The 27,399-nt window shown below is 41.0% G+C and overlaps 1 protein-coding gene across 1 annotated transcript in view; it reads right to left on the bottom strand.

Annotated features, from left to right (window-relative positions):
* Positions 1 to 6,773: 6,773 nt before the first annotated feature.
* Positions 6,774 to 27,399, bottom strand: part of SHISA9 (shisa family member 9) — a 169,813-nt gene continuing 149,187 nt past the window's right edge. The window contains exons 3-4 of the mRNA XM_018067441.2: positions 26,036 to 26,191; positions 6,774 to 7,230 (exon numbers count right to left, since the gene is read on the bottom strand). Of these exons, the coding sequence (XP_017922930.2) occupies positions 6,860 to 7,230; positions 26,036 to 26,191 (527 nt within the window). The 3' untranslated portion in view covers positions 6,774 to 6,859. The remainder of the gene's footprint in view (positions 7,231 to 26,035; positions 26,192 to 27,399) is intronic.

The raw sequence follows: 27,399 nt of genomic DNA, 5'->3' as shown, positions 1-27,399 counted from the left end.
CCACGCTGACAAGTCTGCCACTAACTCAGCAGTGCAGGATCAGGGCCTTTGCTGTTAGAGTCATGCTGGACAATGTTGTACCACTTGCTGTGTTCAACAGGGCACTTTAGTTATGAGCACTCTTAGCTTTGTGCTTTTTAGATTCATCTCTTAGAAAAGTTAAAAAAACCCAACAACCACAAACTCATAAATCACTGTTAGTAAAAACCAGAACAGTTTTCTCTGCACAGGCAGACTTGTGCAGAGTCTTGTGCATAATAGCACATACATGCTGTCTCTGCCTTAATGAATCCTGTCAAGTTACTCTCTATCATCCTTAGTATTTTCATTCCCCAAGCAGTAATGGTAAAATACATTACAGCCTTAAAGGACAATTTTCATCCCTGAAGCTTAGACTCTCTCTTCTATAGAATGTCATGTTCTTTAGTAACTCATTTTCAAAAGAAGTAAAGTAAATTGGGGATATAGATTCTGTCTTCAAAACTGATGTAAGGCCCCTAAGAAGCAGCAAGGCATTGGTGGATTTTCCAAATCAATCTTACCCTTTGCTGGTGTTGCAAACACACATGTTTTAGGGAGTCAGGCTACAAAGCTCAGGTGACTGCTGTAAAATGTGTCTGTGCATACACATGTGTGCACAGAGAGACGGGGTTTTCCCCAAGACTAATACCTTGGTTTGGCAGGTGAGAGCCCAGGTGAGGTGCTGGGTGTCAGGGGGTGCTCCAGAAGACTGAAGGAGTTGACTGGAGAACATCAGTTTTGAAAATGCCACACAGTTCTGACCCCTGCAAATGGGGGGTGGGAAGCAGCCACTGAACTGTGGTGCACAGCAAAACCAGTGCTGATGCTACAGAAGTCCAGTCTACCTTTATGTCTTTCAGTTGCATGATTTTTTCATTCCTAGTATATGAGGGAGTCAAGAAGCTCTCTCTGTGCTCAGGAGTCAGAGCAGTCTCCTGCAGAGTGTATATGAAAAATCCTGGCTGAATTATAACACTGTCTTGAAAAGAGACAGGAGAGCAGCCATCCTTGAGTTCCCTCCTTACCCCTGGAAGGACAAAGTAGTGCTGGGTTTTTTTAACCTATGGCAGAGGAAAAAAAACCACAATTAATCAGAGAATCATAGAATGGTTTGGGTTGGAAGGGACCTTAAAGATTACATAGTTCCAACTCCCCTGCCAAGTTTTTGCAATGTTTCTTTTGCTTGAAGAAATAAAGTAGCAGGTAAAGTGCTCTTTCCCCTGGGGACCAATTACTTCAGGGAATATATTTACTAAAACTGGCCAAAGTCTCTCAAATAATAATTATTGTGATAAAAATGTTAGTGTAAGCCCAAATACTAGAGGGTGAAAATGAGGCCAACAGCTGCATACAGGAAAAGGAAGAATGTGCTTCTGCCCAGGGAGTGTTAGTGGCTCCACTGACACACCTGCTGCTTGGGAGGGCTCGTTTCCTTGATAAAATAATGCTGCCAATGACCACCAAAAGGCTTGTGGTTGTTACCCTTTTTCAGTTCTGCTTTGTACCTGAACCTCAGATTAAAGAGCAGCAGCACTGCCTGATATTCTCCCTTGATTGGAAATCATCACTTCTAATAACCTATTGTTCTCCCAGCCTTTTTTATTGTGAGGGAGGCACACAAGGCTTGGTGTGCAGCTTCAGAAGCTGAACTCTGCCAGCACATCAACCCCTACTAATGAGCAGCATTGCCTCACAATTAAATGCTGAGTGAAGGCAGCAAGCATTGGCTTAAACAGACAAGGTGCAACTGTGTGTGTAACAGTGTATTGTTAAAGCCCTGCAGAGACAAAAATTGAATTTTAGCTTTACTTAAAAAAAAAAACAAAAACACAACAAAAAAACCCCACCAAACAAACAAACAAACCCCAAAAAATCAAATCAAACAAAAATTCCAAACAAACACCAAGAAACCAAAGCCTGTTGCAAAACAGTTTTGGCTTGGGGTGCAAAATTGGCCTCAAGTTACCTGCAGAGAAAGAGAGGTACAGAGCCTCTTCATGCATCCATGAGGGACCAGACTTAGTACAGCTGCTTCATGCACTTAGGTACGAGTAGTGTCTTATTCTTTTCTGTTATGTAAAACAAGAGCAGCAGTAATAGATTTGAGTTTTAAATCTATCTCAGACTCAACTAAGTCTGAATCTACAGTTTCTCTTCCCAGAAAGGGTCCCTAAGCTCTGAAGGTGAAAAATGAAAAGAAGTCAATAGAGAACACTTTGCTCCTGAAGCAACACCATTCTCTTGTTGGAAGAGCAGGGGTGGGATGAGAAGAGCCTGTCCAGGGAGCCCTGGCCTGTTCAGGCATTGTTTATTTGGCAGATTCTGACATAGGAAGAATCCCCAGAACTAGGATCAGGATTTATTATCTTCCAGTGTCAAAAAGTGTTGTCATTGGTGACAAATACATGTCTTCTGCTTTGCTAACATGATAGGGCCAGTGCAGCTGAATGGATGTGTCAAATTCTTCCTGGTGCATCCTCTGCAGAAGTGTTTGCTGGATCCATCAGGTACATTTGTCTGACAGCAGCTTTTGTGCAGATATGGGATATAACCAGTATCCTAATTTGGTCCTGGCTTTCGTTAGTGCAGCTGGATGGGGAGAAAAGGCCTGGTTCAATACTCATGTTCCAGGTGAAGTTGGCAGGTATAAGGACACATCTTACTTGCAGGCTGAGCAAAAGTTAAGTCTGGAAATCTCTGAAGCATGATGAATGAATTCCAAGAATTGTGTTTACAGATACTTTTCGAATTAAAGCTGCCTGACTTTCCCATTCATAAAAATAACAATGTTCATTCTTTAGTAACGTGGAGCTCATCCTATTATCACATTTTCAGCAGTGAATGATATATGAGATTATATAGTTTAATACAAAAATGTTTCCTGTCATGACTGTTTTTAGAAAAATAAAATTATCTATGCCAAACAGAAAGATGATATAATTACAGTGAAGACTATATTTATCACTGGAAGTCCTTCACATATTCAAGTATAGAGACCAGGATTAAATAAAGTGTGGAGGATTGTGTACAAAAGGGATTTGTGGACTAGAGTTATTTATTTAGTACCCAAAATTCAATAACCATTCTATAAGAACAGAGCAAAGCACGAATCTTTTCCTAGAGCTATTAAAATCTAAAGTCTGAGTTGTGGAGACACCTCGTAGTGTGGAATCTCATGAGACCTGATCCTCTGTTTATATAAGCCACCACATCCTCAGTTCTGGTAAGCTGAGGATCATGCTCTAAAGATTTAGTCATGAGAACAGACATTCCAGGGTAAAGGGCTCTAAACTGGACAGCCTTTGGACTTTTAGGCTCCCTAGCTCTGTGTATGGAACATCAGCATTTCCTGACAGTGCACTTTTCTCTTTGTAGTGCGGTGCATCTGGGTTGATATCAAAGAGCCTTATGAAAGAAATGCTTATGGGAGCCCAGTGCAGTTCTTGCTCGTGCTGACAGAAGGGTCAGGCAAACAGAAGAGAAAAAGCCATGCAGAAACACAAAATCAGCTTCAGGAGGGACTTTTTGGAGGTTTCTTTTTTTTCCATGTATCTGGAAGAACGAAAGCCTATGCAGAGACACTTCTACTGGTGAAGCAGTTGTCCTTTTTGCCATTTGTGATTCCAGTCAGGAATTTACTGATAGAAACATGTGCACTAGATGGGTTGGTGGTGGAGCTGTAACAGTGAGCTGTGTCTACTGCAGATTAGGCTTGTATTCCACAGGTTTCCCTGTGGGTTGCAGGGCTGCCCAGAACTTTCCTGGCACTGTGACCACACTCTGTATGTCTTTCCTGAGCCCTCTGGCAGATTAGGGTTGTTTCTGTAGTTGTACCTGAGGCAGGAAAATGCTTCTGTAACCAGAAATGGGGCCTTTATGAGCTGTTTCCTGGCACCCATAAAGGTATATCTTGAAAATGAGATTTTTCTACTGTTTAAAATGGCTGACTCTGGACAATTTTGAATTGATGTTTTCCCTCTGCTAATATGTCATGGCATCCTAGGAATCATAAACTGCCTAAAGAATTTGCACCAGGACATGTACTAAGGGGATTCTGAAGCTGGGTATCCTGATTCTCTGTTTCTTCTTCTGAAATTTGTTCTCAGCATCATTTTAGCAAAGCAGAGGGAAGAAGCTGCCCAAACCCTCCACTGAGGTTCTGTTCACTGTCAGGTTTCCAAGCCATTAGCAGTACTAAAAGCCTGTAAAGGACTTTTTGTTCCAGCAGACTTGGTGCACAGATGTTGTGTCCGGGTTCTTCTGTAATGGCCATACAACCATTTTGAAGCAGTATACACCAGTGTTCCATTTCCTCCATCTGGGCACTTGCAATCCTTAGACTTATTGCAAAACTCCCCTATATTCCTGAGGATCTGGATCTGGCCCTGTGCATACTTATCTGTGCTGAGGTGAACCCCACTGGCTGCAGAGAGAAGCTCCAGAACCTCAGTTAATACTCAAAATTTGGCCCAATGATACTTGTTTAGGAATGAGCCAGCAAGTTGGATTCACTTAGAATCAGTTTTATTGCCAGGTAAGAAATTCATATTAATATAGTGAATACATATGTTTACAAATAAACATTCTTAAAAAACAAACAAACATTTTATTGTAGGAAGTATTATTGGTATCATAAACTCTGTAGTTAACAAGTATTAACACGGGTTTACTTACAGAACATACAGTTACTAAAATATTTCCACATAAAATATGCTCAAGTTACACGAAACCTGTGTGAATTAGAGTGCAGCTGTAATGTGTATCTAAAGCATATGGATTAACAGCAACATTCCATAAAGGGTCAAATTAAGTCAGCCAGTTGTGAAGGCAATAAAGATTAAAGGAATAAAAGTAAGATAGTGGAGAATCTGGGTTGTGTGCAAAGTATTTGTCTTGTGGGCTTTGTCCACTTCTGATAGTCTTAAAACATAGGATCATAAAATTTAGCAGCACGCTTGTGGAGAGATACCGGTGCTCTCAGGATGCAAATCAATCTCAATATAGCTAAAAAAAAGGTATCTCCATTTAACCAGATTTCAAATTCTTAGCCCTTGCATCCTTGACTAAGAAGAAGCACTGACAGTCAGTTGAACACAGTAAGAAACGCCTCTTCCAATTCTTCTTACAGCATAGCAGTTCTTACTCCTCCCTGCAAGCTCTTCCAAAACGAATCTCCTGAAGGACTGACAGCTGGTGAGAATGCAACTGTAGTAAGACAGCTAGTTAGGATTTAGCCAAATGACTCGTTTTGGAGGAAGGGCAGGAATTTAAGTGAAAGACTGAATGTGTTGCCTGCCATCCCATCCCAACTCTGTTTGTCTCTTTGTGGATGTGCCAAAGCTTTTACAGGCCCAGGACTGTGAGTTTACTACCAGTGCCCAATTCAGGAGTGGTTTTACTCATATGAACAAGGCATCCTGCTCGTCAGAGCCACAGTCAAGACCATGAGTCCAATTGTTTGTTTAGTTTAAACCCAGATCTCTTTGATGTTTGAGGCAAGACCATCAGACTCTTCCACCAAATAGTCCACCAAGAGGGAACGCCACTATAGAAAGCCAAACAATAGAGACAATATACCATAGAACATTTAGTTGAACTACAAAGAACTACCATGGCTAAAAGCAAATACAAAATGAGAGACTAGAGGGAAAAAGTTTAAATTGGGAAAATGAAGGGGCCAACTAAATAGTCTTGACTGTGCAACCACTGCATGGAGATGTAGTCCAGTTTCCCTTCGGGACAAACAGGGGAGGCTGAGCAGGGCAGAACCCTTGTCATCCTTAGCCAAACATGAGGAAATAGCTTAAAGGAACAGAGGGGTCACTTTGAAGAACAAGACTGTCATTGAACAATAGTAATACAGTAAAGGCACCACCCACGCTTAGTTTCAGTCTGAAGCAGTTGAAGATAGGCAAAACATTTAGGTGAAGAAAAAATCCTGACAGTCTGCAAAGTGAGACTTGTTACCATCTGCCCGAAAACAGGAGGACTGAGAGGGAATATTCTGATGCCCTTATTCCCCCAGCAGCTTTCTGTGTCATATGATATGTCTCTTCTTATTTTGGAGGTTCCCAAAAATTTCAAATCAAACGAAGTAAACTGAAATGAAATCTTCTGCTGTTTGTTATCATCCTGCAGAATTCTCTACCGGCCACAAAGGTCCCATATGCTCTTAATCATAACAGTCTTCATAAATTCCTTGTGAAAGTGTCTTTGTCCCTTATTGTATATATATTTTTTTGCGTTCTCTATAGGATGGTGTGAAAGTACAATAATAGATGTTAGGGATTGTACCAAGATGTTTGCTCTTGGTTTTTCACAGGTCTAGGGATTATTAATAGGTTTTGTACAAAATTCCTCTCTGAAATGATATAATACAGTATATTGTTCTCTCTCTCTTCCTCTGTCTCAAGGCAGGAACATAGTGTAAATGTTTAAGCAGACATAAAGTTTCTCTAGATTGTGCTACTTCTCATCATGGATTTTAGTTTCAAGTAAAAAAATTTAGTCACAAGGGTTTGTGTTCCACTGTGAAATACAAATGGAGTTTATAATTCAACCTTCAGTGTGTATTGCTGAATGGTATTAACCCACTCTTCGGCCTACCGTTGGCTGGATACCAAGAGTGTCCAGGTGGAAGTTCCTTCCTTCCGTTTTCTTTTTTTTTTTTTTTTAATTTTCTTTTTTTTGAATTTTATATTTTTAAATTTCTTTTTTTTGCCTTCCGGTTGAGTGTTTGTGTTGTGTGTGTGTGTGTGTATTTGCGTGTGGTTTTTAAAGGATTTCATTAAAAAAAGAAAAAAAAAAAGAAGAAAGAAAAGAAAGAAAGAAAACAAACTCAAACAGTTACTTCTGTCTTGCTGTTGGTTATGAAGTATGGCTGTGGGCCCAAGTAGTGCTGGCTGCGGGTTGTCAGCGGGTCACTTAACGTCGGGTCTCCCATGCCGTGCTTGCCCTTGTTTGCGTACGCTTGCCGCCTCAGGGAGTGGTCGGTGGGATCCCAGGTCTTGTAGTGGGAATTGTAGCCCAGCGGGTGCGTGTGTATCTTGCCCATCCTGGATTTCTGCCCGTTCTGCCTGGTGAGCCCGCTGTCGATGGTGTACGCCCGCTCGTCGTCCAGGCGCACGGGGTGCAGGGGCAGGCTGCCCTTGGCAGCCAGCTCGGCCAGGTGCCGGCGCTTGGTGTAGAAGTCGTCGTTGACTTTGTCGGCTATTTGGGTTGAGAAGGGGGAGAGACAAAAAACCCCAGAGATCAGTTGGACACAATAAAAATGTTGAACAGTTTAGAGTAGGTCATGCACAGTCCCATCTACGGGTCAGAACAGTTCCAGGTACATCAGGAGGAGAAAGTCATACCGCCTGCCAGCCCTCCATTATTAAGGCTTTTCATATATGCAGACAAAACCCTGTTGCCCTGTAACAAAAGACTGTCTCTGCCCCCAAACACACAGGCTGTGCTGATGTTTACATTATGGGAGGAGGTCCTCTGGCATAGGAAATTGGGGAAGTGGACAGGAGTACACAGGCTTTCTTGGAAGCATTGCGGCATCTTGCGTTGCACTGTTGTGTGAGAGCACATCCCTTTACATGCAAAGGGTCGTGTGGGTGTTTAACCAAGCCAGGTTTCAGGTCTGGTCCTGTGTGATGAGGGGGACCTGTTTTTGTGGAATAATGCCTTAGGGCAAAATTAAGAATGGGATCTGTTCTTATAAATGGTTGGAAGGTCACTAATGCTTTATGAGGCTGAAAATACTTCGGGTTGTTGAAGGTTGGGTATTTACCCTGTAATTTTACAGACCATGAAAATCCTAAATTCCAGGTTCTGACATCATTTTCTGCGGTCAGTGCCACTAAGAAATACAGCGACAGCCCTGCCAACAAATACTGCATTGCAGTTCTCAAATCAGGATTTTGCCCTCTGCAGTTTCCTAGACAAGTGTCTTCCAGTGCACGCGTTTGCTCAAGTTTGATTGTTGTTATTGCTGGCATTTGTTTGGCCTTGCTTGAAAGTATGAACCCTGCTCAGGAAGCTTAAGGCATTCTGCAGCAGTCCAGCAACTCATTTCAGTTTTGGGACCGAGTTTCAGGGGTTTAAGGGGAGATTAACTGAATTTCGTTTTTTAAGATCTTGCCTTTTATGTAAAGAGGGTTTATTTTTGCCCTTGAAAAATTTAGATGTTTATTTAAGATAGTGCCAAGTGCGTAGATCGGCTCGCACGGTGCTGAGTTAATCAGCAGTGGTGTGCTTTGTGCTTTGAATATCTGATTGTGGCAGCCTGGATTTGACTTCTGCTGTGCCCTGGTAGATCCATCATTTTCCTTGAAGCTATGCCATGTAAGGCTTCTCTGCAGAAGTCTTGTACATGTAGCTGTCTGTGCAGCTCAGCTCCTATTGCCTTCATGAGTAGGTTTTAAATTCCCTGCACTGTTTTTTGTTTAGCTTCCCTCTTTTTTTCTCTCCCCAGTATTCCTAGGAGGCTTTTGTTGCACTTTGAATTTTCTCCTTCTCTCTAGTTCTGAACTAGATCTTTATGCAAGGAGGGGAAATTCCCATGAGCACCAGATTAATCTTCAAGATCAGATTTCAGTTCTGCCTCCTCCTTGTCCTGGCCCCTCAACAGGGAGGAGTATTACCAAATGCAGGTGCTATTGATCATCTCATGACAGTTTTTGTATGATGGCTGTGCAACTGGACTTTGCTCTTAAATCCTTAATTTCATCATTAAAGAGGTGTTTCTTCTTCAATGAACTGAAATTGCTCTTAGCTGTGCTGTAAAGGTGGGCTTTGTGTGTTTTACCCACTTCCATCTGTTTCCTTTTTTAATAGTAGAGTGAATGTTTTTCTATGGCATACAGGTGTGTTCTGCTTTAAACACTTTGTTCATATTCACTGAATGCCACAGAACCACAGGTTGAATAAAAAGGGGAGGGAAAGGGGTTTGCATTGCTAATTTCTCATTAATCTGTTATCAATAATTGAGAAAAATGGTTGCAGAAAAGGCATTGTGAATATTCACACAAGTATTTATTTTTGTATATTTTTACATCAAAGGCACTGCCAGTGAGCTGGTTAGGGGTGCAGATTTCTCTGTCATATGACTTAGACTTTGTCTACGTATGAAAAGTCACACTAGTTTATGTAATTTAAATTCTGCACAATTAATTATGTCCAGCTTTTAATATAGATACATTTGTATGCCTGTTTCTCATTTAGATAGCTTAATTTGCATACAAAAATTAGAAACCAAGCTAATCTCACATAAGATTAAATTTGTGAATTTGTACTTTTAATTTGTAGTTTTATCTTAGTTATGCTGCAGCAGTTTGTCTTACACAGCCGAGATCTTTAATCAGTTACAAGGTAAATAATGGCTTCTGTTTAGAGAGTAGCAGTAGTGATTAAGTTATGTAAATAATGACCAAAAATTGCAGATATTTGCATTGCCTGATTTTTTATGCTGTTCTTCACATTTGCATGGCTAAATTAAAAAGGCCAAAACAAGCTCAAGCCATTTCCTCAGTTTCTTTTAATTTTTCCTCCCCTGGACCTTTTCTGGGTCTCTGAATTTTGGTCCTTGCATTAGACATGGCACTCAGATCCCCAGTCACATCCAGGCTGATGTCCTGCAGAAGAGACAATTGTATCACTGCTGCATATAAAGAACACCCCCACTGGTAAAACCAAGGGAGGAAAAAATCAGCCTCACAAGGTCTGTGCCTGTGACACATCTAAATCAATTTTGCCCTTGTGTATATTGCCATGTTATTATGTAAAATTTTCAACTCTGTTTCTTATGGAAGATCATAAAGAAAGTGAAATGATTAATTCTGTAAATGTGGGTACATTAAAGTTATTTTAACTAATATAGCCCCTAGGGACTATATAGTCCCTTTCTGGGGCCTTCCCAACTATTGTCTGCCAACCAGGCTGAAGAGAACATGCCAGAATTGGATCTGGAAATCCTCATCAGCAAAGTCAAGCAGAAACGTGGCAAACAGATGCCCAAGGGCTGATTGCATGGGTTTGATGTGGCACTGCCAGTGTGGGAGAGCTGCTTTTTGTGTTTGTCCTCATCAAATAATGGTTTGCAGGGGTTTGCCTGAGAATTTGACATTTGCCCAGGCAGTGCTAGCAGTGGAAGCCAACCTCTGCCTAAAGATTTAGCCTCCCCAAAACTATTTTCTTTCAGCTTGCACATGGATGGGGGACAATACCACTGTAGCAAAACCAGCATTGATCAAACCAAATTGGTGAGTTGTTCCAAAGGGCTTTTGGCAAGTCTTATAGCAATCCTCATTCTTCCACCCTGACTGCATCACAGGTTTTATAATAGCAGTGTGCTGTGCCTCAGTGTGAGGGACCTGATGCTACTAGTGCAGAAACAGGTTTTTTTACTTCTCATTTTCAAAGCACAAAATATTCAGAAGAGTAATACTCAGCATGGTGTTGTAACAAATGTTTTACCAAGGAAAGTATAATAATAGTATCCTGATGCCAACTACTTTAAAAATCAACTGTGAATCTGAGGGAGTTTGTTTTTCTTCTTAAGCAGACCCTATAAATATTTCATGGACTTTAAACATCCAAAGAGATGTTTTGGAGTTAGAGGATGCATTTATTATGTGACCTTAGGTACATGACTCAACTTCCCTCTGCCTTGGTTTCACCTGCTGTAAAAGGAGCTGTTAGCACATGGGAGGAGGTTGTTGTGTTATGAGGTTGAATTGCTATTTGTAGAGTACAGTGAGATTTTGGATGAAAGGTGCTATAGAAGTGCCTTTTGCATTGGCTTCTGTTTGTCGATCAGTAAAAAGTATTTATAGATATCACTTGTGTTTGCAAAAGGAGTGAAGAACTAGAATTGCAACATTTGCCAAATAAACAATAGTAGAAGAAAGGCCTTAATTCAGAGCATTATTATTTGTGTCCCTTCCTCCTGGTAGCTAATGATAAAAATGTTCTCACTTGCAATATTTCTTTGAGGTTTTTGCTTTAAGATAATGCACCCACAATTTTTGTTACTTTTGTAGCTGTTCATCTGAAAAAAATGTTGAAATATGAATTTTTTCCAAGTGCCTGGGAGGGGAGAGAACTTGGGCATTTGTTCCTGCTGTTCATGAAATGAGTAACTGAGAAAATACAGACATAGTGTCAGGATCAAAAGCAGGACTTCACCTTCCCAACTGAATATTTCAACTATTAAGCTGAAGAGATGCTTTCTGTTCCTTTGTCTTTCTTGACTAGTAAATCTTCTTTCTGCTTCACAGTGTGAGTTCATCAGGATGTGAGTCTGGGTGGGGACCATCTCAGCAGAAGCTGGGATGCATCTTACTGGGGAGGGAATTCAGATTTGGATCCCCCTCAGAGCAGCTGTACACCTGTGAGCTCCCCATCCCAAAGGCAGGTCACTCCACTCCTCACTCCTATGAATCCAGCAATGCCTTTGAGAGAGTGACCAGGACTTATTTTGACCTTGACTTTGCTGGTACTGGGGTCAAATGTCTCAGACTGGGACTCTTGCCTTTTTCCTTGAATTTTGATTTTGAAAGGAGATGGCTACCAAGCTCCTTGGGATAGCAAGATCATGGAAATTCCCAGGAAAACCACACTGACTTTAGGCTCATTTAGATGAAGTGACTAGAAAGAAATAGGCTTTTGTGACTGTAATGTGTGTTTTTCTGGAAGTTTCACCTTCCTGCCTAAATCTGTCACTAACAGAGACAAGCTTTTTTTCCTTCTGTGACCAAACTTGAAAGTTTCACATATTTCTTCGTAATCCACAGTTCTATAATGAAAGCATGTAAACCAGTGAGACTCTTATGGAGTAAATACCAGAGATGAAAATATGTTTTCTTGAATACCGGTGGCAAAACCTCTTGTAGCTGTCACAAGACCAGAATTTCTCAGTGTGCTTATCTGAGTTATCTGTGGTGTGAGGAGATCCTAAAGCTGTGTAATGTTCTGTTCCCCAGCTTAAGTAATCTTCAGGGTCACCATGTAACCACTTGTGGCACAGAGTCAGGTAGACATGCATTAGCATTGTGCAAGGCTTTCTTTTTCTTGTAAAATATTGCAGGGTTTTTAACTCTCTTCCTCCTTGACAATGCTCTTATCTTTGTGGGCCCATAAAATGGCTCTGAATACTTGCACCACGTCTCACAGCTATTGGAGAAATACGGTCTCCTCAAAGACAATTCTGTCCCACAGCTTTTGTGAAAGTAGGCACCTGGGAGTGGGAAGAAGTCTCTGAAGTGAGAGAAGAGAATCCACAAAGGAGTGAGCCCTTATAAAAGCTCTAAAGACATTAAAAACCTAAAACAAAAACCCAAACACAAACTTCAATGAGAGCTTAGAGTCACAGTCAGAAGATACAAAAATACATAGGGAACACTATCTCTCAATAGATGTTTCAAAAATTGTTTTTTATCTGAACATATTTTAAGAAGTTCTTTCTGAAATGCAGAGCTTTATTCCAGCCAGAAAGAGACAGTATTTCAAATTAAGGGCTAGAGATGCAGAAAGCAAGCCAATAGAAAGTGCTGGGAGACAGGACAGCAATGAAACTGGTGCAATGACACCCCAGATAACAGCTAAAACCCACTGACTGCCCGTGTGTGGATGTTTTCTGTGTAACACTGAGGCTGTCCCCATGTAATATTTAACAGTTTATAACAAGGCTTTACTTCTCCAGCTCTGAGTTTGCTGAGACGTGGGTGTAGTTACCTGAAGCTGTGGGAACCTTACATTTCTCTAAGTAATGAAAGTGAAAACTCAAGGAAAGACAAAAGGGTAATGAATCCTGACTCAGAGACAGCACGGGAAATTTGCCCAGGGAAATATTAGGATGCTGCCTTTGGTGGTGCTGTTTATCCTGTCTGGATGTGTGATTGCTTATTCATTTGCCTTTCCAAGCTGGCATCTAAGACAATATGTTCAAAGGCTTCCAAGGTATAAACCAACTCTATGTGAGAGTTCTTGCAGGGTTTTATCTGAAAATCAAAGAAGTATCATTTGTAAACTAGCACAACTTTATTCTTGGCTGAGGGGAAAAAATAACAAGGACAGAGTTCATATTAACTGTGCCCAGGTAGGAACTGAATCCAATGAATTAATGCAAAAGTCTGTTCCATACAGTAAAACAAAGAACTAATGACCTGTCATTTGAATTAGGGGGTTCACCAACCATCACGGACCATAGAAGAATTTGCTTTGCATCACATGAAGTCTTTTGGCAAACAGAACACATCTGGATGATTCAGGCACATGTGACTGTGTTTTTGTAATGCCAGCAGTGGGCAGGATGATGTGACAGATGTCTGTGGCCAAGGGGAAGGAGTGGAGCTACTCCATGGTGGTCACTAGTTGTTCTCATCTCACAGGCACTGGGGTGGCAACTGTGTGTGTACAAGGTGGGGCAATTTTAAACCATACTAAATTCTAAGAAAGGGCAAAGGGCCTTTAAAATCATTTTTGCAGCCCTCCTTCTCCATTCTTGTATTGATTTCTGAAAATTCAGAATTCAGGCTGTGACCTGCAATGCATTGATTTCTATCCTAAATATTTGGCTTTCTTCTCCCAGAAGTTCTAATACCATTTTGCCTTTATTTAAGACATTCTGAAAAGGAAGACAATATTTTATGTCTTTGGATTTTTTTCTATGGTTTTTATTCCCTATTACTGACAGAGGTAAAGAAAAATAATAATTCATAGAACCTCCCATAAATTACTTTCATAAATTTTGTAGAACCTACTTTTTGTGGCTCTGTGTTATTCCTCTCCTGGCCCCCTTTAGCACTTCATTTATTTACTCATTTCTTACAGTGATCTGGAGAGAGACCAAGCACGAAAAGACATTCCATATCAACCTTTTCTTCTGCAGGCATTGTTTGAAAAGAGCTTGTCCACCTCCAGACACAAGACTACATTTATTTTCCCAGTGAAATAAAATTCTTTCATGATATGAGACACGAAGAAAGATAAATATGTAGGCCCAAACATCTCTTTTCTTCTAGTGATTATTTTCATGACGGTTTCTGAAAGGCTGAAGAGACCAGAATATTTCTGGGTTCTGAGATGCATTAGGAATGGTTTAGAATTGGAATGTAATTAGACTTGGTAAGGAAAGCCTCCAGCCTCAGCAATGTTCTCTTTAACCACTACAGTGAAATCTGCTGCTTGGCTGGGAACACCGAGACAGATTTTGATTAACTCCTCAGGCATCAGACATCCTGTGTGGCTCCTCACATACAGGGTTATCATTCCCTGGAATGCCAGAGTAGCCACATGGCTGTGAGCAGAAACCTTGTCTTACAGCATGCCAGAAAGCACAGCACTGCAAAGTCTAGTTTTTTTCTTTTTCCAAGTGTTTATTTACTGTGTAAGTTTAGGCAGGTTTCTTCTTGGACATGTAAACAGATTTTTCTAGTTGGGCTTTGTATATTGGCTGCATTGATTTACATAGTATTAAATTGCAATATTTATGATTCAGTTTTGCAAAGTGCTGCAGTGATATTGTGATTTGGTTTTGATCAAAATACTCCAGGCACACACACATTCTACCTGATATAGAGACCAGTGGCATGCAGAACACTGGAGTCTAACCAGCTTAGGAAAAATAAGGTTTTTCTGACCAACCAAAATCAATAGGTCCTGTCACCTGGAAACAAATGGTGGCTACATCATGTTTAATTAACATTAGAATTGTAAATATTTTCAGGAAACCTGAGATCTGTTGCGTGTGGATAGACAAAGATCACACTACTTTGTTGTATTCTGGAGTGATTTAATGTTTTAAATTTAAGTGTGTGGTAAACTACTGGTTCAGTATCATGCAATGAATGATAAACTTGAGAAGGAAGTAAGACTGCCAGTTCTATTCTTGATCCAAGGAATGAAATTGTAAAAGAAGTATAAGAGAATTATGTATTTAAATCTCTGATTTTCTTTGCAAATGCACTCAGTGGCTGTCCTGTAACTGTAAATCTTTTTTTGTCATTATTTTTTTCCCAAAGGCCTCTAAACTCATGGCTTTCATGGCATCCACGATGGCAAATAAGTATAAAAATTTCTACTGTGGAATATTTATTTCATTTTATCTCATTTAAGCACATTTATCAGTTTGAGTTTTACTGGAAACCTTATATATGGTAAGAAAACTTGCCTTTTGAAACAGGAACTATGCAAGGAGCCATGCTGTCATGCTTAACTCGTGAATAAAGCATGACTGCAGCATAAACTGATTATAGGAAAGGAGGGTTTGGTTTGCTTTCTACCAGTGCTGTCTGAAGCCAAAGAGGTTAACACTTAGGAGATTTGTTTAAAAGGCTTCTTCCACTTCTTCCTGGGCTAATCTTGCTTGCTTTTTCACTGCCTGGTTTTTAATGCTTCTCAAGCACATCAGTTGGGATGAATGTGGTTGTGTGCAGAGTTTGCAGCAGCGCTCTCACACTTCAACAAGACCGTGACACTGTTTGGAACCTGGTTGGCCGGGGAGCACCCTCAGAGTGTTTGAGGGCAGAGCTCCCTGACCCCTCCAGGGGCACAACTTCCTTCTGCATTTGGGGCTCCCTCAGAGTGTTTGAGGGCAGAGCTCCCTGAGCATCCAGGGGCAAGACTTCCTTCTGCATTTGGGGCACCCTCAGAGTGTCTGAGGGCAGAGCTCCCTGAGCATCCAGGGGCACAACTTCCTTGTGCATTTGGGGCTCCCTGAGAGTGTTTGAGGGCAGAGCTCCCTGACCCCTCCAGGGGCACAGCTTCCTTGTGCCCTTGTGTGCAGAGTGTGCAGCCCTGTGCAGTCCAGGCCCTGCCCGTGCAGGCAGAGCCGTTCCGGCAGCAGGCCCAGCCTGGCTCCGGGGATGGAGCGGCGCAGGTGGACTGGCCTGGCAGGCTGCACACGGGCTGCTATGTGGGTCACCTCACAGAAACACTTCACTCTGCAGTGGGATTTAGCATCTAAAAGTGCGGGTTTGTTTCTCCTTGAGGTGCCAATCCATCTTACTTAGCGCTGGCTGAGAAAGCTGTTATATTCCTGACCACGTTTATTTGTAATAACTGTTCTTAGCATGGACCTAATTTCATTTTTTTTCACACATTGCTGTTGGCATTCTTCTGTGTGCTGAATTTCATTTTCAGTCTCAATACTTTTTATTAGATGGTTTTGTTTCTTTTAGTATGCTGTTGGTTATAGCTCTTAAATGTGTGTCTGAATCAGCTATAAATCACCTACAAATACTGGTTGTGATGCCATGGGAAGCTCTTTGAGGACTCAGAAGACCCAATTCAGGTCTCTGAATGTGTAATTAGGATGTGCTTTTAGTGCTGAAATAATCCTGCGTTTTTCTGTCTTTCAACTGGCATCATACTAGATTTACACTATTATTTCTGAATACGAAGAGAGGTCTGAATGATTTTTGAACTGTAGTGGTTGAAGTAAAAAAAAATCCCAGTGATATAATAGCTATTTTTTTGCATAATTTATTTTTATTTGATCTGTTTCTTAACTGCTATAATTTAAAAGAATTTTTAGCAATTGTTCTGGATTGAAGTTGATTTTTTTTTTCCAAAATAGTTGTGGCGTGAGTTGTTTCTATTACAAAGTTATCATTGTCTAGTCTTTTTGACAGGAGAAAAAAAAAAGTTTGTAATTCCATAGCTGCACTTGCACATACTCAGTGCTGTATTCCATAGCTGCACTTCCACATATTCAGTGCTGTATTCCATAGCTGTACTTGCACACATTCAGGTCTGGTTTTTTCTTCTCTCTTTCTCCTCTTCCTGCCTCCTCCTTTTAGACTCCATGACATTTATGTTATTAAAGTCTTGTGAGTAGTTGCCAGAGGTTCCCAAACTAGAGATGTGTCAGACTGAAAAGAACTGGTGTTCCCTGGCAATTCCCAAACCTGCAGTGTCAGAAGGAAATGAGTTTCCTGTGGCTTTCCTGCGTGTTGGGCAAACTCACAGCAAAGCAGCAGCACTGCCTGCTCTGCACAGAACCCTCAGAGTAGCCTCTGCTGAAAGGCAGAGCCCCTGGGAGTGACAGCCAGCCCAGGCAGAACGGGGACTGAAACTCATTTCAATGAATATTTAATAGTGCACACACCCAGGACTTTGCCATAGCAGAGTGTACAGCTCCTACCTCTGCCCTTTTTCCCAGGAATTGCAATCACAGCCATGGCCTGTGGAAATGAGAGCCAGCAGTGCTGAGCTGCAGCTCTGCCTCCCCCACTGGGACAGGGCCCTTGCTGATTTTCACAGGAGCACCTTCCATAGCCTGGAAAGCTTTACAGACTTTCCCACAACCAAAATTGCCTGTTGTACTTCATGTTGTCTTTAGAATGAGACCAACTGATATTTTTCTGAATATCTTTGCTGCTTTGGTGCTGCTACTCCATATCAGATGTACTTTTTTTCAGCTTCTCTTTTCCCCTTATCCTTCTTCAAACAAGCTGTTAGGGAAGGACTCTGGCAGCAATGACCTGTGTGCATTACCAATCATGTTATTGCTCTTCTTTGCTCCGTGCCTCAAGCCCTTTGTTACTACAGTGCAAGTGTGGAGGAGTAAATGGTCTCTGGGACTTTTGTCTGTGTAGTTTCTTTCAAACACATTTACTGTCTTTAGAACCCCCTTTGCAGAACCAAAGTAGAACTGTAGGAAAAGTAGGAGTATAAGAATTTAAGCCTGTTTCTCGTTGAGTTTGCTTCTCAACCCCAAAATTCCTAAATTAAACATATTGGCAGTAGTGGGATTTCAGAATTGTACTTTCTATTATTCTTTGGTCAATTCTTGGGAAAACTTAAATCAAAGCACCCCCTTAAAAAACTGCTTTTCCTTTCTACCTTTTGATTTTCAAAAGAAGAAACCCTGAATCAATCACTATAACCTGCTTTTACATTAGAATAGTTTCTTCTTAAATGACTACTTAATAAATAAAAGCTTTTTGTTTACAGTAACTCGTGATTTACTTACAAGACTTATTTTTCCACCGAAATCATTCAAAGTGGACACTTCTAAATCATTTAGAACTTTACTTCTATGTGCTGAGTTTGAAACACAGCAGGAATTTAAAAATGATGAGGAACTCCAGACAGATTCTCAAAACTCCTGTTAATTTTTTGAAAAACATCTATGAGGGGGGGTTCTGTCACCAGTAAAGTTGTGAGGTTTGATCATTTGGCACCTCTGAGAACCTCTTGCAGAATATCACATGTTGAGCACATGTATGAAACTCCTACTGCAAAAATATTGCCATAAATCACCACAAAGCTAATAGTGTGGAAGGAAAAACGAGTGGAGGATGTTCAGAACAGCCAGTGCAATGTGGAGGCTCCGTGGTGGGAACTGTAAAAGCCACACTTGAGAGTAAATCCAGACTTTAGTTGGGATCCCGTGGCATTGCTGTTGTTCTGCAAGTGCTCACCGTTGTTTTCATATCTTTATGATCAACCTCTACACTTAAATAATTGATATAAAACTTGCATTGCAGAGTGAGAAGTAGGTTTATATAGAGAGGCATGTTTATATTGCAAACTCAAGCAGTTGCAGAGAAGGATGTCTAAGAAGGGATGCAAATGAAAATGCTTAACAGTGTTAGACTTCATCTTCCCATGAGCTGAGCCTTGTTTTCCAGTGGTTCACTTTTATTGCCTAAGCACAAAGTTTTGCTCACTCGTGTCTTTACATCTCTTAATGTGTAAAAAAACCCTCATGCATAATTCATCAGCATTGCATAGAAACAGGCTGGAATAATCCGGGCTTGAATTGGATTTGGTTGTTTTCTTCCTGTGCCGTCGCTGATCCCGACAGATGGAAACGAGCCTGGTTACTGTGAGCTGGTGACCTCTGAAGGCTCCAGTCTCCAAAGGCAAGAGACAAGCAAAAGAAAGTAAAAACCCTGAAAGCCTTCATTCCCTAGTGCTCAGCTGGGCTCATGGTACTGTTATTTTAGATTCCTCCATTGTGTCATTGAGAAAGGAGAAAATAACTTTTTGTTTCGTTTTGCTTCACTATCACATAATAAGGATTTTTAAAAATCAACTAGTTCCCAGAGAACCAGCCTAATTTTTAGTGGGAGGGTGTGAGTTCTCTCACTGGTGGATTGTGGAGTAGTGTTTATAAGCTGAGCTTTTATGAATTAGTGGTTATGAATTTTGGTTATGGTTTAATTTTCTCTGTTTTAAAATACATGCTGATAACAAGAAAAAATGGCTGTTTCTCTGTTGCAAGGAAACCACTGTAGGGAGTGTGGGTGGAAAGAATATTAATTTCAAGAACAAGAATTAGAATGCGCAGATTTAAATTTGCAATTTTGGCATGAAAAATAGGTTAAGAATTTAATACATTGTTATGAATATTCTTTGACCACCATATAACCAGGTAGTAGACCAAATTCAGACAAAACCAAATTCACTAGATGTCAGTCCAACAAAAATAAAAATTCGGAGATAAACTAAAGGGACCTGAAGATCAGATTTCCTTTCTTTCACAAGTTCACTGTGTTGTTCAAGTCTAAGAAATGAGACAATATGGATGGCAATGTTCAAGGGCATCTTATTTTGGTGTTAAAACTGCTTTTTGTAAAAGAAGGGCTATTTGCAGTTTCTTCCAGCAGCTTAGATGTAGCTTCTGCCAAGAGCAACATATCCCTAAAGTTCCCTTTTCACAGGTCCATCTGTTTGCTAGAGGATGGTTTGGGCAATGGCTGCTGAGATGTCTGACTCCTTACAGCACAATTCCCCAGCCTTAGAAAGAATATCTCCCTGTTTTTACAGTAAAATGTTGTTTTTTAAAAGGCTGAAAAAGATTGTCAGCAAAGCAGATGATTTTGCTCAAGATGCTGAGGCTTTGCACAAACAACATATTTATAATTAAAATATGGGCACCTCACTGGAAGAAGAAATGAGTGTGCTGGATGATAAAATAGGCAAATATTTTGATCAGGACTCCCCAAGCATTTTTTATTTGTCTATGACAAAGTGCCTGTGGGTATTAAAGCCAATTGGGCAAATGACAGAGGTAACAATTAAATTATTTAGTGGAAGCAAGAAAAGGTCTTGAAATTCCATCTGAATGCTCTGGGCAGGATTTGAAGTTTGGTGGTCTCAGCAGAAGACATGGATGAAACAAGTGATGCACTTCATCTAGCAGGGGATTGGTACAGTGAGTGCTGCTTGGCTTTGCTCCTGTGCCTGAAGGAGAAGCAAGGATTAAAATATGAAAGATTCCCTTAACAAATGAACACTCAAAAGCTTCAGATTCTCCAGCCACGCTGGGCTAAGTAAATAATAATAATAAAAAGACACCAAGCTTTCACTTTGTACTTCCTTGAGACAGATCTGGAATTCCAGTGTGGAATTGGGCAGATCACCTAGTCTGGCATTATTCATGACACTGAACACACCTCCAGATGTATGAAATCATTGACTGAATCGCCCTCTGGATATTACAAATGATGCATGAAGCTGTACTTCCCTGGCAGTTTTTTGTGGTGTTAAATCCAGGGAGCTACTCCCATGTCCCAGATTTCTTTTGATCCGTCTTTGTTGTGACTGCTCATGGAAGTAGTAACGGAAAATTTCTTATTCTTTGAAATGAAAACACAGTTCCTTTTTAAGCCTTCCAAAGAAAGATGAATATTTACCTGTCAGTGTAACAGTGTGGTTGGTATAGGAAAGTAAAATAATACAAACATATTGCATCCACTAATTCTGTAGTTCTACTTTTTCTGAAAGTGGACTGTATCAACCCCCATGAATGCATGGGCAGCTGTGTTGTGTCTTTCCATTTTTCCAAATACAGTGTTTCTTTCCAGCCCAGAGCTCAGTGAAGTACAGGGAATGGTACAGAATCTCATCTTGTGATGAGGTGGGTATCAGATCCTTAGGAGATTGTTGTGAAGTCACTTCTATTCTCAAAAGGTAGATCTTGTATCAGCATAGACTTCCTGTCACTTCCATGGAAAGAGAAGGTCTGAATCTTAAGAAAAGGCAGTAACAAATGTCCCATCAGACAGGAGGATGCTTCAAAGATAACAGCCCAGAGCTCACTTCGTGGTGAGGATGCTTCTGTGTGTGTAGAGGACACACAGCCAGGGCAGTTTTCTCCCTTTTTGAGGAAGAAGCTGCCTTGTGCACTGACACACTTGTGGCCACACGATTTTCTGCAGAGACCTAACCAGGAGATATTTATTCTTTGAGTGTCATATTTGCAGAATCTCACTTTGCAGTTTTGCAACTGCAAGCAGAGCTGGAGCACTGTCTAATGTTTCCTTTGGGATCAAAGAACTGTGCAGCTCCCAGAAATGCTGGGAGCTGTAGACTCAGAGATGTGACGGTGGGTCTGCTGCCAATTATATTCTCCTCCTAGCCTCACTATATCCAATCAATTAGATCTGATTTAATCCCACAGGAGACTAACAAATCCCAGCATCAGGGAAGGTTTTCCAGGTCTGTGTTTCAGGGAGGAATTCTATCTATTGTATTTTTTTTTTTTTTGGCATAGTCATGTCCAGTCAATTTATCAAAGGTTTGTGTGTGTGTGTGAGAAGGGAAGAAGAAAGTTTATGAAAGAAATATAAAATCACGTTAAACTGTATAAATACTTGTATTCACAGCTTTTACTTGCATGTCTGTGCACCTCTCCAGTAGCTGAGTGACCATTTTCCCAGGGATTTAGAAGTTTGGTTTGGGATATTTTTTAATTTCTGCAAGAAATTCTAAAGAAAGTTTGTACCTTTGCACTCCCTGGAAGTGAAAATTAAAGAAAGAAAATTAACTGTTACTGAGCCAGGCTCGCAGAACAGTGAGATTGAATAATAGAACTAATACCTCAGGATAATGAGGCCAGTTTGAGCTTGAGGAAACTCTTATTAAGCAACAGGATGGGCTAAAACTCTTACAGTTTAGCAGAGTGGAATTTGTTGGATTGTTCATGCTTCCCAAATGAATGTCCAAATGATGTGCATAAAAATTTGTGATGAGCTACCTTTGTATGTCCTGGGACTTGAATTTCATGAAGGTGTTCAGCTACAAGATCTCCATCCACTTGTAGCTTTAGGCATGTCAGTGTTGCTTAAGTGAGCAATAACCATCTAAGCATGGAGTAAAAACATGGTTGATGAACTGGAAGCAAGAATAATTTATGCAGAAAAACCTCTTTCTGCACTTTTCACATAAATAATCAAAAAATGCAAAAGCACTGAAGGAAATGAGGATCATGTTGTCTCAGGTGACCAAAAAATCAAAATATCTGAATGCTGGGTGTTTATGGCCACACAACATTCAGTGACCATTTTCATGGGACTGCTCTTGGAGCTTGTTAACCCTTTTCACTCAGATAGTCTCTCAAATTCTTTGGTAGGAAAAATCTGGCACTGTTGACAAGAGATTCAGTGGCTCGAAAATGGAAAAATAATGGATGAAGAGAGTGCACCTATCAGTAAGTCAGGTCAGTCAGTTAGATAGTCAGAGATGCTGAGTGATAGACTTCTTATCTATTCATTCAGGAAATGTGTGTTGCTCTCCTCATTTCCAAGTGATCCTCTACCTTCTGCTCATTACTGCTCTGTGGTTTATGTGCCAAGGCAGAAGGAGAGCAAAATTGTAGTGCAGTGAGGAAACCAGCAAGCAGATCTCTGCTCACTGTTACCTTGTTGTGCTCCAAGGACTCATCTGAGAATATAAAATAGGCACAGAATGTCCTCACATCATTCGGAGATGTAAATGCCAGCAGACAGCAAGGGGAAAAGGTGAATTTGGTCAGCAGCCATGGCCAGTCCTTAAGGAGTTCTGGAGGCTACAACAAATAAAGAAACTCCTAACAAGAAATGAGGAAAACATCATCTTCCATTGACTGTATAAGGGTTTGGCTGTGCAGTTTGAACTCATTCACAGAAAAGTATTTGTATTTTTAAATAAAATGCATCCACATTGGCCTTTTCTACTCTTTTCTCCCCTGTTGTGCTGAACCAGACACTCTGCACTTGCCATGTTGCACTGCACACATGCATGAACAGTCCAAATTCCAGCTGCACTCTGCTAAGTTGTATCCTTTGGAGGCCGGGCTGTAGCTTTAAAACAGGGATCAGCTTGGCCTCACCACCAAAGTATGGTATGGTATGGTATGGTTCTTATTCAGTAACACAGTGCAAATTAAGAGCAAGGGCACTGTTGTCTCTTGTTTCCACGAGCACTTGAATCCTCACTGAATTTGATGGAGGTCCTGATGATGATCAAAACAGAGATTACTGGGACTCGCTACTTTTCCGTGAAGTGAATTTTCACAGCAGTCAGTCACTGAGGAATGAGTAGCTCACTTCTAAAATTAGCCAAATTTTTAGGACATCTGTAGTTCAGAGGAAAGCAGCTGTGTAGAAATTAATTTAAAACTGCCTCTGGTAAAGCTTCACTTTTTCAGTTATCTAAACTTCTTACCACTTATGGCCACATTCTGATGAGTGATGTTAATGTACCACAGCTACAGTTGCTACAAAGCAGCAGCAGTGCTTCTTCCTCCACCCCCAGCCCCCCACTAAAGAAAAGTGTTAAGCACAGTGGACTACACCCAGACAATGGGCTCGTGCAGAGTAAGGGGCACTTAAATGAATGTGGTTTGCCTCAAACGGATGGGGAAATATAGAACAAATCCCTTATAAATTTCTGTTGTGGCAAATGAATACACCCTCAAGCCACTGTCAATGAATGCAAAGGGAACAGGACTACACACACTCGTTGAGCTGCTCTGGGGATCCATGAATATGACTCTGAATGTGAGCAGGCAAAAAGTGCCTTCACCCTGTGACACAAATACCCAAACTCAGTCGGTGTCTGTTTGTTCAAAAGATGTTGTCAGGTTCAATTTGTATTGGTGGGCTTGATGTAGGCCAGGTCCTATTTCCTCTCAGAGCTCTCATAAAGCCAGTCTGAACTCTGCCATGTGCAGTCTGCATTGCTTGATGTCAGTGGGGTCACAGAGCCAGGCCTGGCTGGCATCGTGGAAAAACCCCTTTGTGATCTTGGGATGTACTCAAGAGCTACTCTTGGGAGGAATCGTGGACTCGAGAGTCTGAAAATGGCTGAAAACTGAGTGTGTTTAATTCTTGTTCCATGTGTCCAAACAGAAGGTGCAAATGTATAACAGTTTCAAAATCTCTTGTTTTCTGCTGAAAAGTTTGGATGCAGCACTTTTGTACTTGTGAGAACTCACCTGCATCTAAAACTTGGCTAATAGGGTCTGAGACTGGTAGATCTACGGGGAAAAAAAGAGAGAGGGGATAGGAAGGATAGGGGGAAAGCATGGGAAAATGGTACAATCCTCTTGGAAGAAAATGTCCCTGAAAGTTATGTTTAATTCAGTCTAAGATTCTGAGAGGCATTATACAACTTCTGAGCTGAAGTGCACAATCTTTCAGGGTTCATTTAACTGTGTGGTTATAATCTAGCTGTTTTAAAAACCTGTCCTCAGACACACAAGAAATATCTAGGTTCTAATTTAGTAATTTTTTTTTAAAAGGTACATTCAGTGGCTCTTGGGCAGATGAGAGAAGTTTCTTACAGTGTTTCATCTCTCATTTTATTATGCTTAAGTACCTTTTAGCTTTGATGATTGGCTTGACCTAAATTGACATCTGAAAAAGCAGCCTGATATCAGCACATAAATCTGTGATAATCACCACATCATTACACAGAACCACCTTTTGGAGAGGGAATTGTAAAGCTACTCAGTATTCGAAATTCAGCAGAAAGCTATTAGCCCTTGCTTTTATAAATAGATTTTAAAATGCCACTTGTAAGGAACACAACTGAGAAGCTCTAAAGCAAAACTGAACTATTTGAGATGGGACTTTGATGTACATTTCATTAGAGTTCTGCTACCCTGAAATGCAGATAACGCAAAGTCAGTTTGTGCTGAAAAGTTTTTCTGGTGTGATGAATACTAGATTCTTAAATCAGAATGTTCTCAGCTGTTCTGCTGTTTTTCTGAGATAAATATCTCTGAAAATAGGCAGTGTGACATTGCTCTAAATGTATGGGAAAACTATGTTAACATCCATATGTGTGAGCTAAGCAAGGGTTAGTGTGAAGCTATGAATAGATCCCCCCAGTTTTTAATGTATAGACAGTATTATTGTCTGGAAGGGGCCTGAAATATAAGGTGATAAAGGCTTTCTGCCTTCACAGGGTGTGCAAAAGGTATTTACAGCCCCTGAAAACTGTTATCAATTTACTCATCCAATAAGGGAATTATTTTGACTTTTTAACCCACTATTGTCTTTTTCCTCCCCACAACTGTTTCTTCAAGGGTGTTCTCCCATTAGCTTAAAATAATATTAACCAGTCACAGAAAACAGGCACCACTGGGATCTTTAGTAGGAGCTTTATCATGCACTAATTGTTTGAAATCATAAGACCTCAGAATATTCCTCCAGGGACCTGCTAATGCACATCCTACAGGAAATGTGAAAACTCTTAATTTGGAAGTGTACAAGTGCCTTCTCTCTTTGGAAGTTTTTAGCAGGTATCTAAATTTTATGCTTAAAATTGAAGCATATCTGCTGGTTTTCTCTCTCATTAGTGCAGATAGCTACAGAAAATACACACCACAATGCATACACAGGCATATTAGAGGTTATCTCAGTTTGGAAGGGACCCACGAGGATCATCAAACCCAACTCCCTACTCCTTGCAGATCCAGGGCATAAAGAACTGATGCTGAATACTGTGCATGCAACATAGATGAAAGTTGCTGGGAACAGGTTTGCAGTGGGAGTGCTGTGGTTTTGTGTGCATATATAAACACCCCTGCACGGGGTCACCACTCTGCTGCCCCTGTTAATCTTCATTACAGTCCCAACTACCATGATATTCTGTATTAAACTCTCCTATGGGGTATTCTATATGAAACTGTCTCATGAAGCAGTCCAGATGAGCAAGACTTTGTTGTTAACTTGGAAGCAGCATGTCAGCTGCCAGCAGCAAATGCAGCCCGGTGACGTGAGGAAGTCATGCATCGCTCACTTACCCACTGCCTTTAGAGAGGCGTACTTGTTAAGCTCTTTGCCTGGGGGCTGTTGCTCATACGGGTTTGTGATCTGTCCCAGGCTGGGATATGAATGTTGATGTGCCATCTGAGGAAGGAGGGGAGATGTTGGCATGACATTATTCATCTGTGGTGGATCTGCATTAAAGAAAATTGACAAACGTTAAGAAAAAAGTAAATTAGTCTTAAGGTTTTGACATCGTTCTCGGGTACAGATTAGACAGGGTGTGCCGTGGGATTCCATGCAACAAAACAGCATTTGCTACAAAGTGGGAGTTTGAGTCCGGCAAACCTGTACTTCAAACAGTTCATGGCACGATTAAAGGCTGACAAGTGATGGCAGCAACACGTGGTAACTTTTGTATAAAAAGATCCTTGAACTAGAAATTAGGTTTTCAAAACGACTGAACACCAACACAAACAGTGAATTTGCTGCAGCATTAGGATACAACCCCAAACATGGAGTTTGTTCCAAGTTGTCTTGAATGCAGGGTGGTTGTGTGGCTGTGTGCAGTTAAACAGCCAGGCTGGTTTCCCTTGGCTCGGGCAGGGCTGCTGCACGTGGGCACTGCCACTGCTCCCAGCCCCAGCCTGCTTCTCTGCACAGCCCTGGGCTGTGCTCTGTGCACATGCCCCCAGTGCAGAATGGGCTTTGCTGCTTCGGGACTATCATTGGGTGATTTCATCAAAGCAAACACTGTGTCCTTATGTTTTCTCCTTTTCCCTGCCAGTGGGTATCACAATATCATACTAAAGTAATGTTTTTTGTAGCAGACATACGGAAAAGCAGGAGCTAATTACTGCTAATTACAGCTTTATACCAGCACTCGCCCCATATCCATCCTGCAGTTGATTTGTTCCTTTTAAAGTAGAGAATACAACCTGTATACTTTTCTTTCTAAGATATAACATGATGTATTTGTTGTTCTTAATGTTCGGCTCCAGCCTCTAAAACACTTGGTCAGAATTGTGTACTACACTCCGTCTGCAAACCTAAATTTCAACAGATTTCAACATGGTCAGCATATCTTTTTCGCTGAGTCTTCCTCCAGGCTGTAGATTTTGAGATATTACAGCTGAATGGCAATCCTAGAACCTTGTCACAGCTTCTGCAATCACAGACAAACACATTTTTCTCCTGCAATGAAACCATGGTGCTGGATTGGTGACAGGAACTCCCTCAGCACCAAGCACTGGGTAGAGATCATGTAGAGAGAAAGCTGGTCCCTTACAGCAAAGGTGCTTTATTGTGATGGATGGACTGGACCATCCTCCAAGTGCCCACAGGGATCTGGCAGGAGCCAAATATCCCTGCAGTTTGCCAGGACTTCAAGGGAATTGAGTCA

Source organism: Manacus vitellinus, unplaced genomic scaffold (genome assembly GCF_001715985.3).
Source record: "Manacus vitellinus isolate BGI_N305 unplaced genomic scaffold, ASM171598v3 scaffold_12_pilon, whole genome shotgun sequence".
Classification (NCBI taxonomy): Eukaryota; Metazoa; Chordata; class Aves; order Passeriformes; family Pipridae; genus Manacus; species Manacus vitellinus.
The sequence above is the reverse complement of the archived record's forward strand: the minus strand, read 5'-3'. Positions and strand labels throughout refer to the sequence as shown.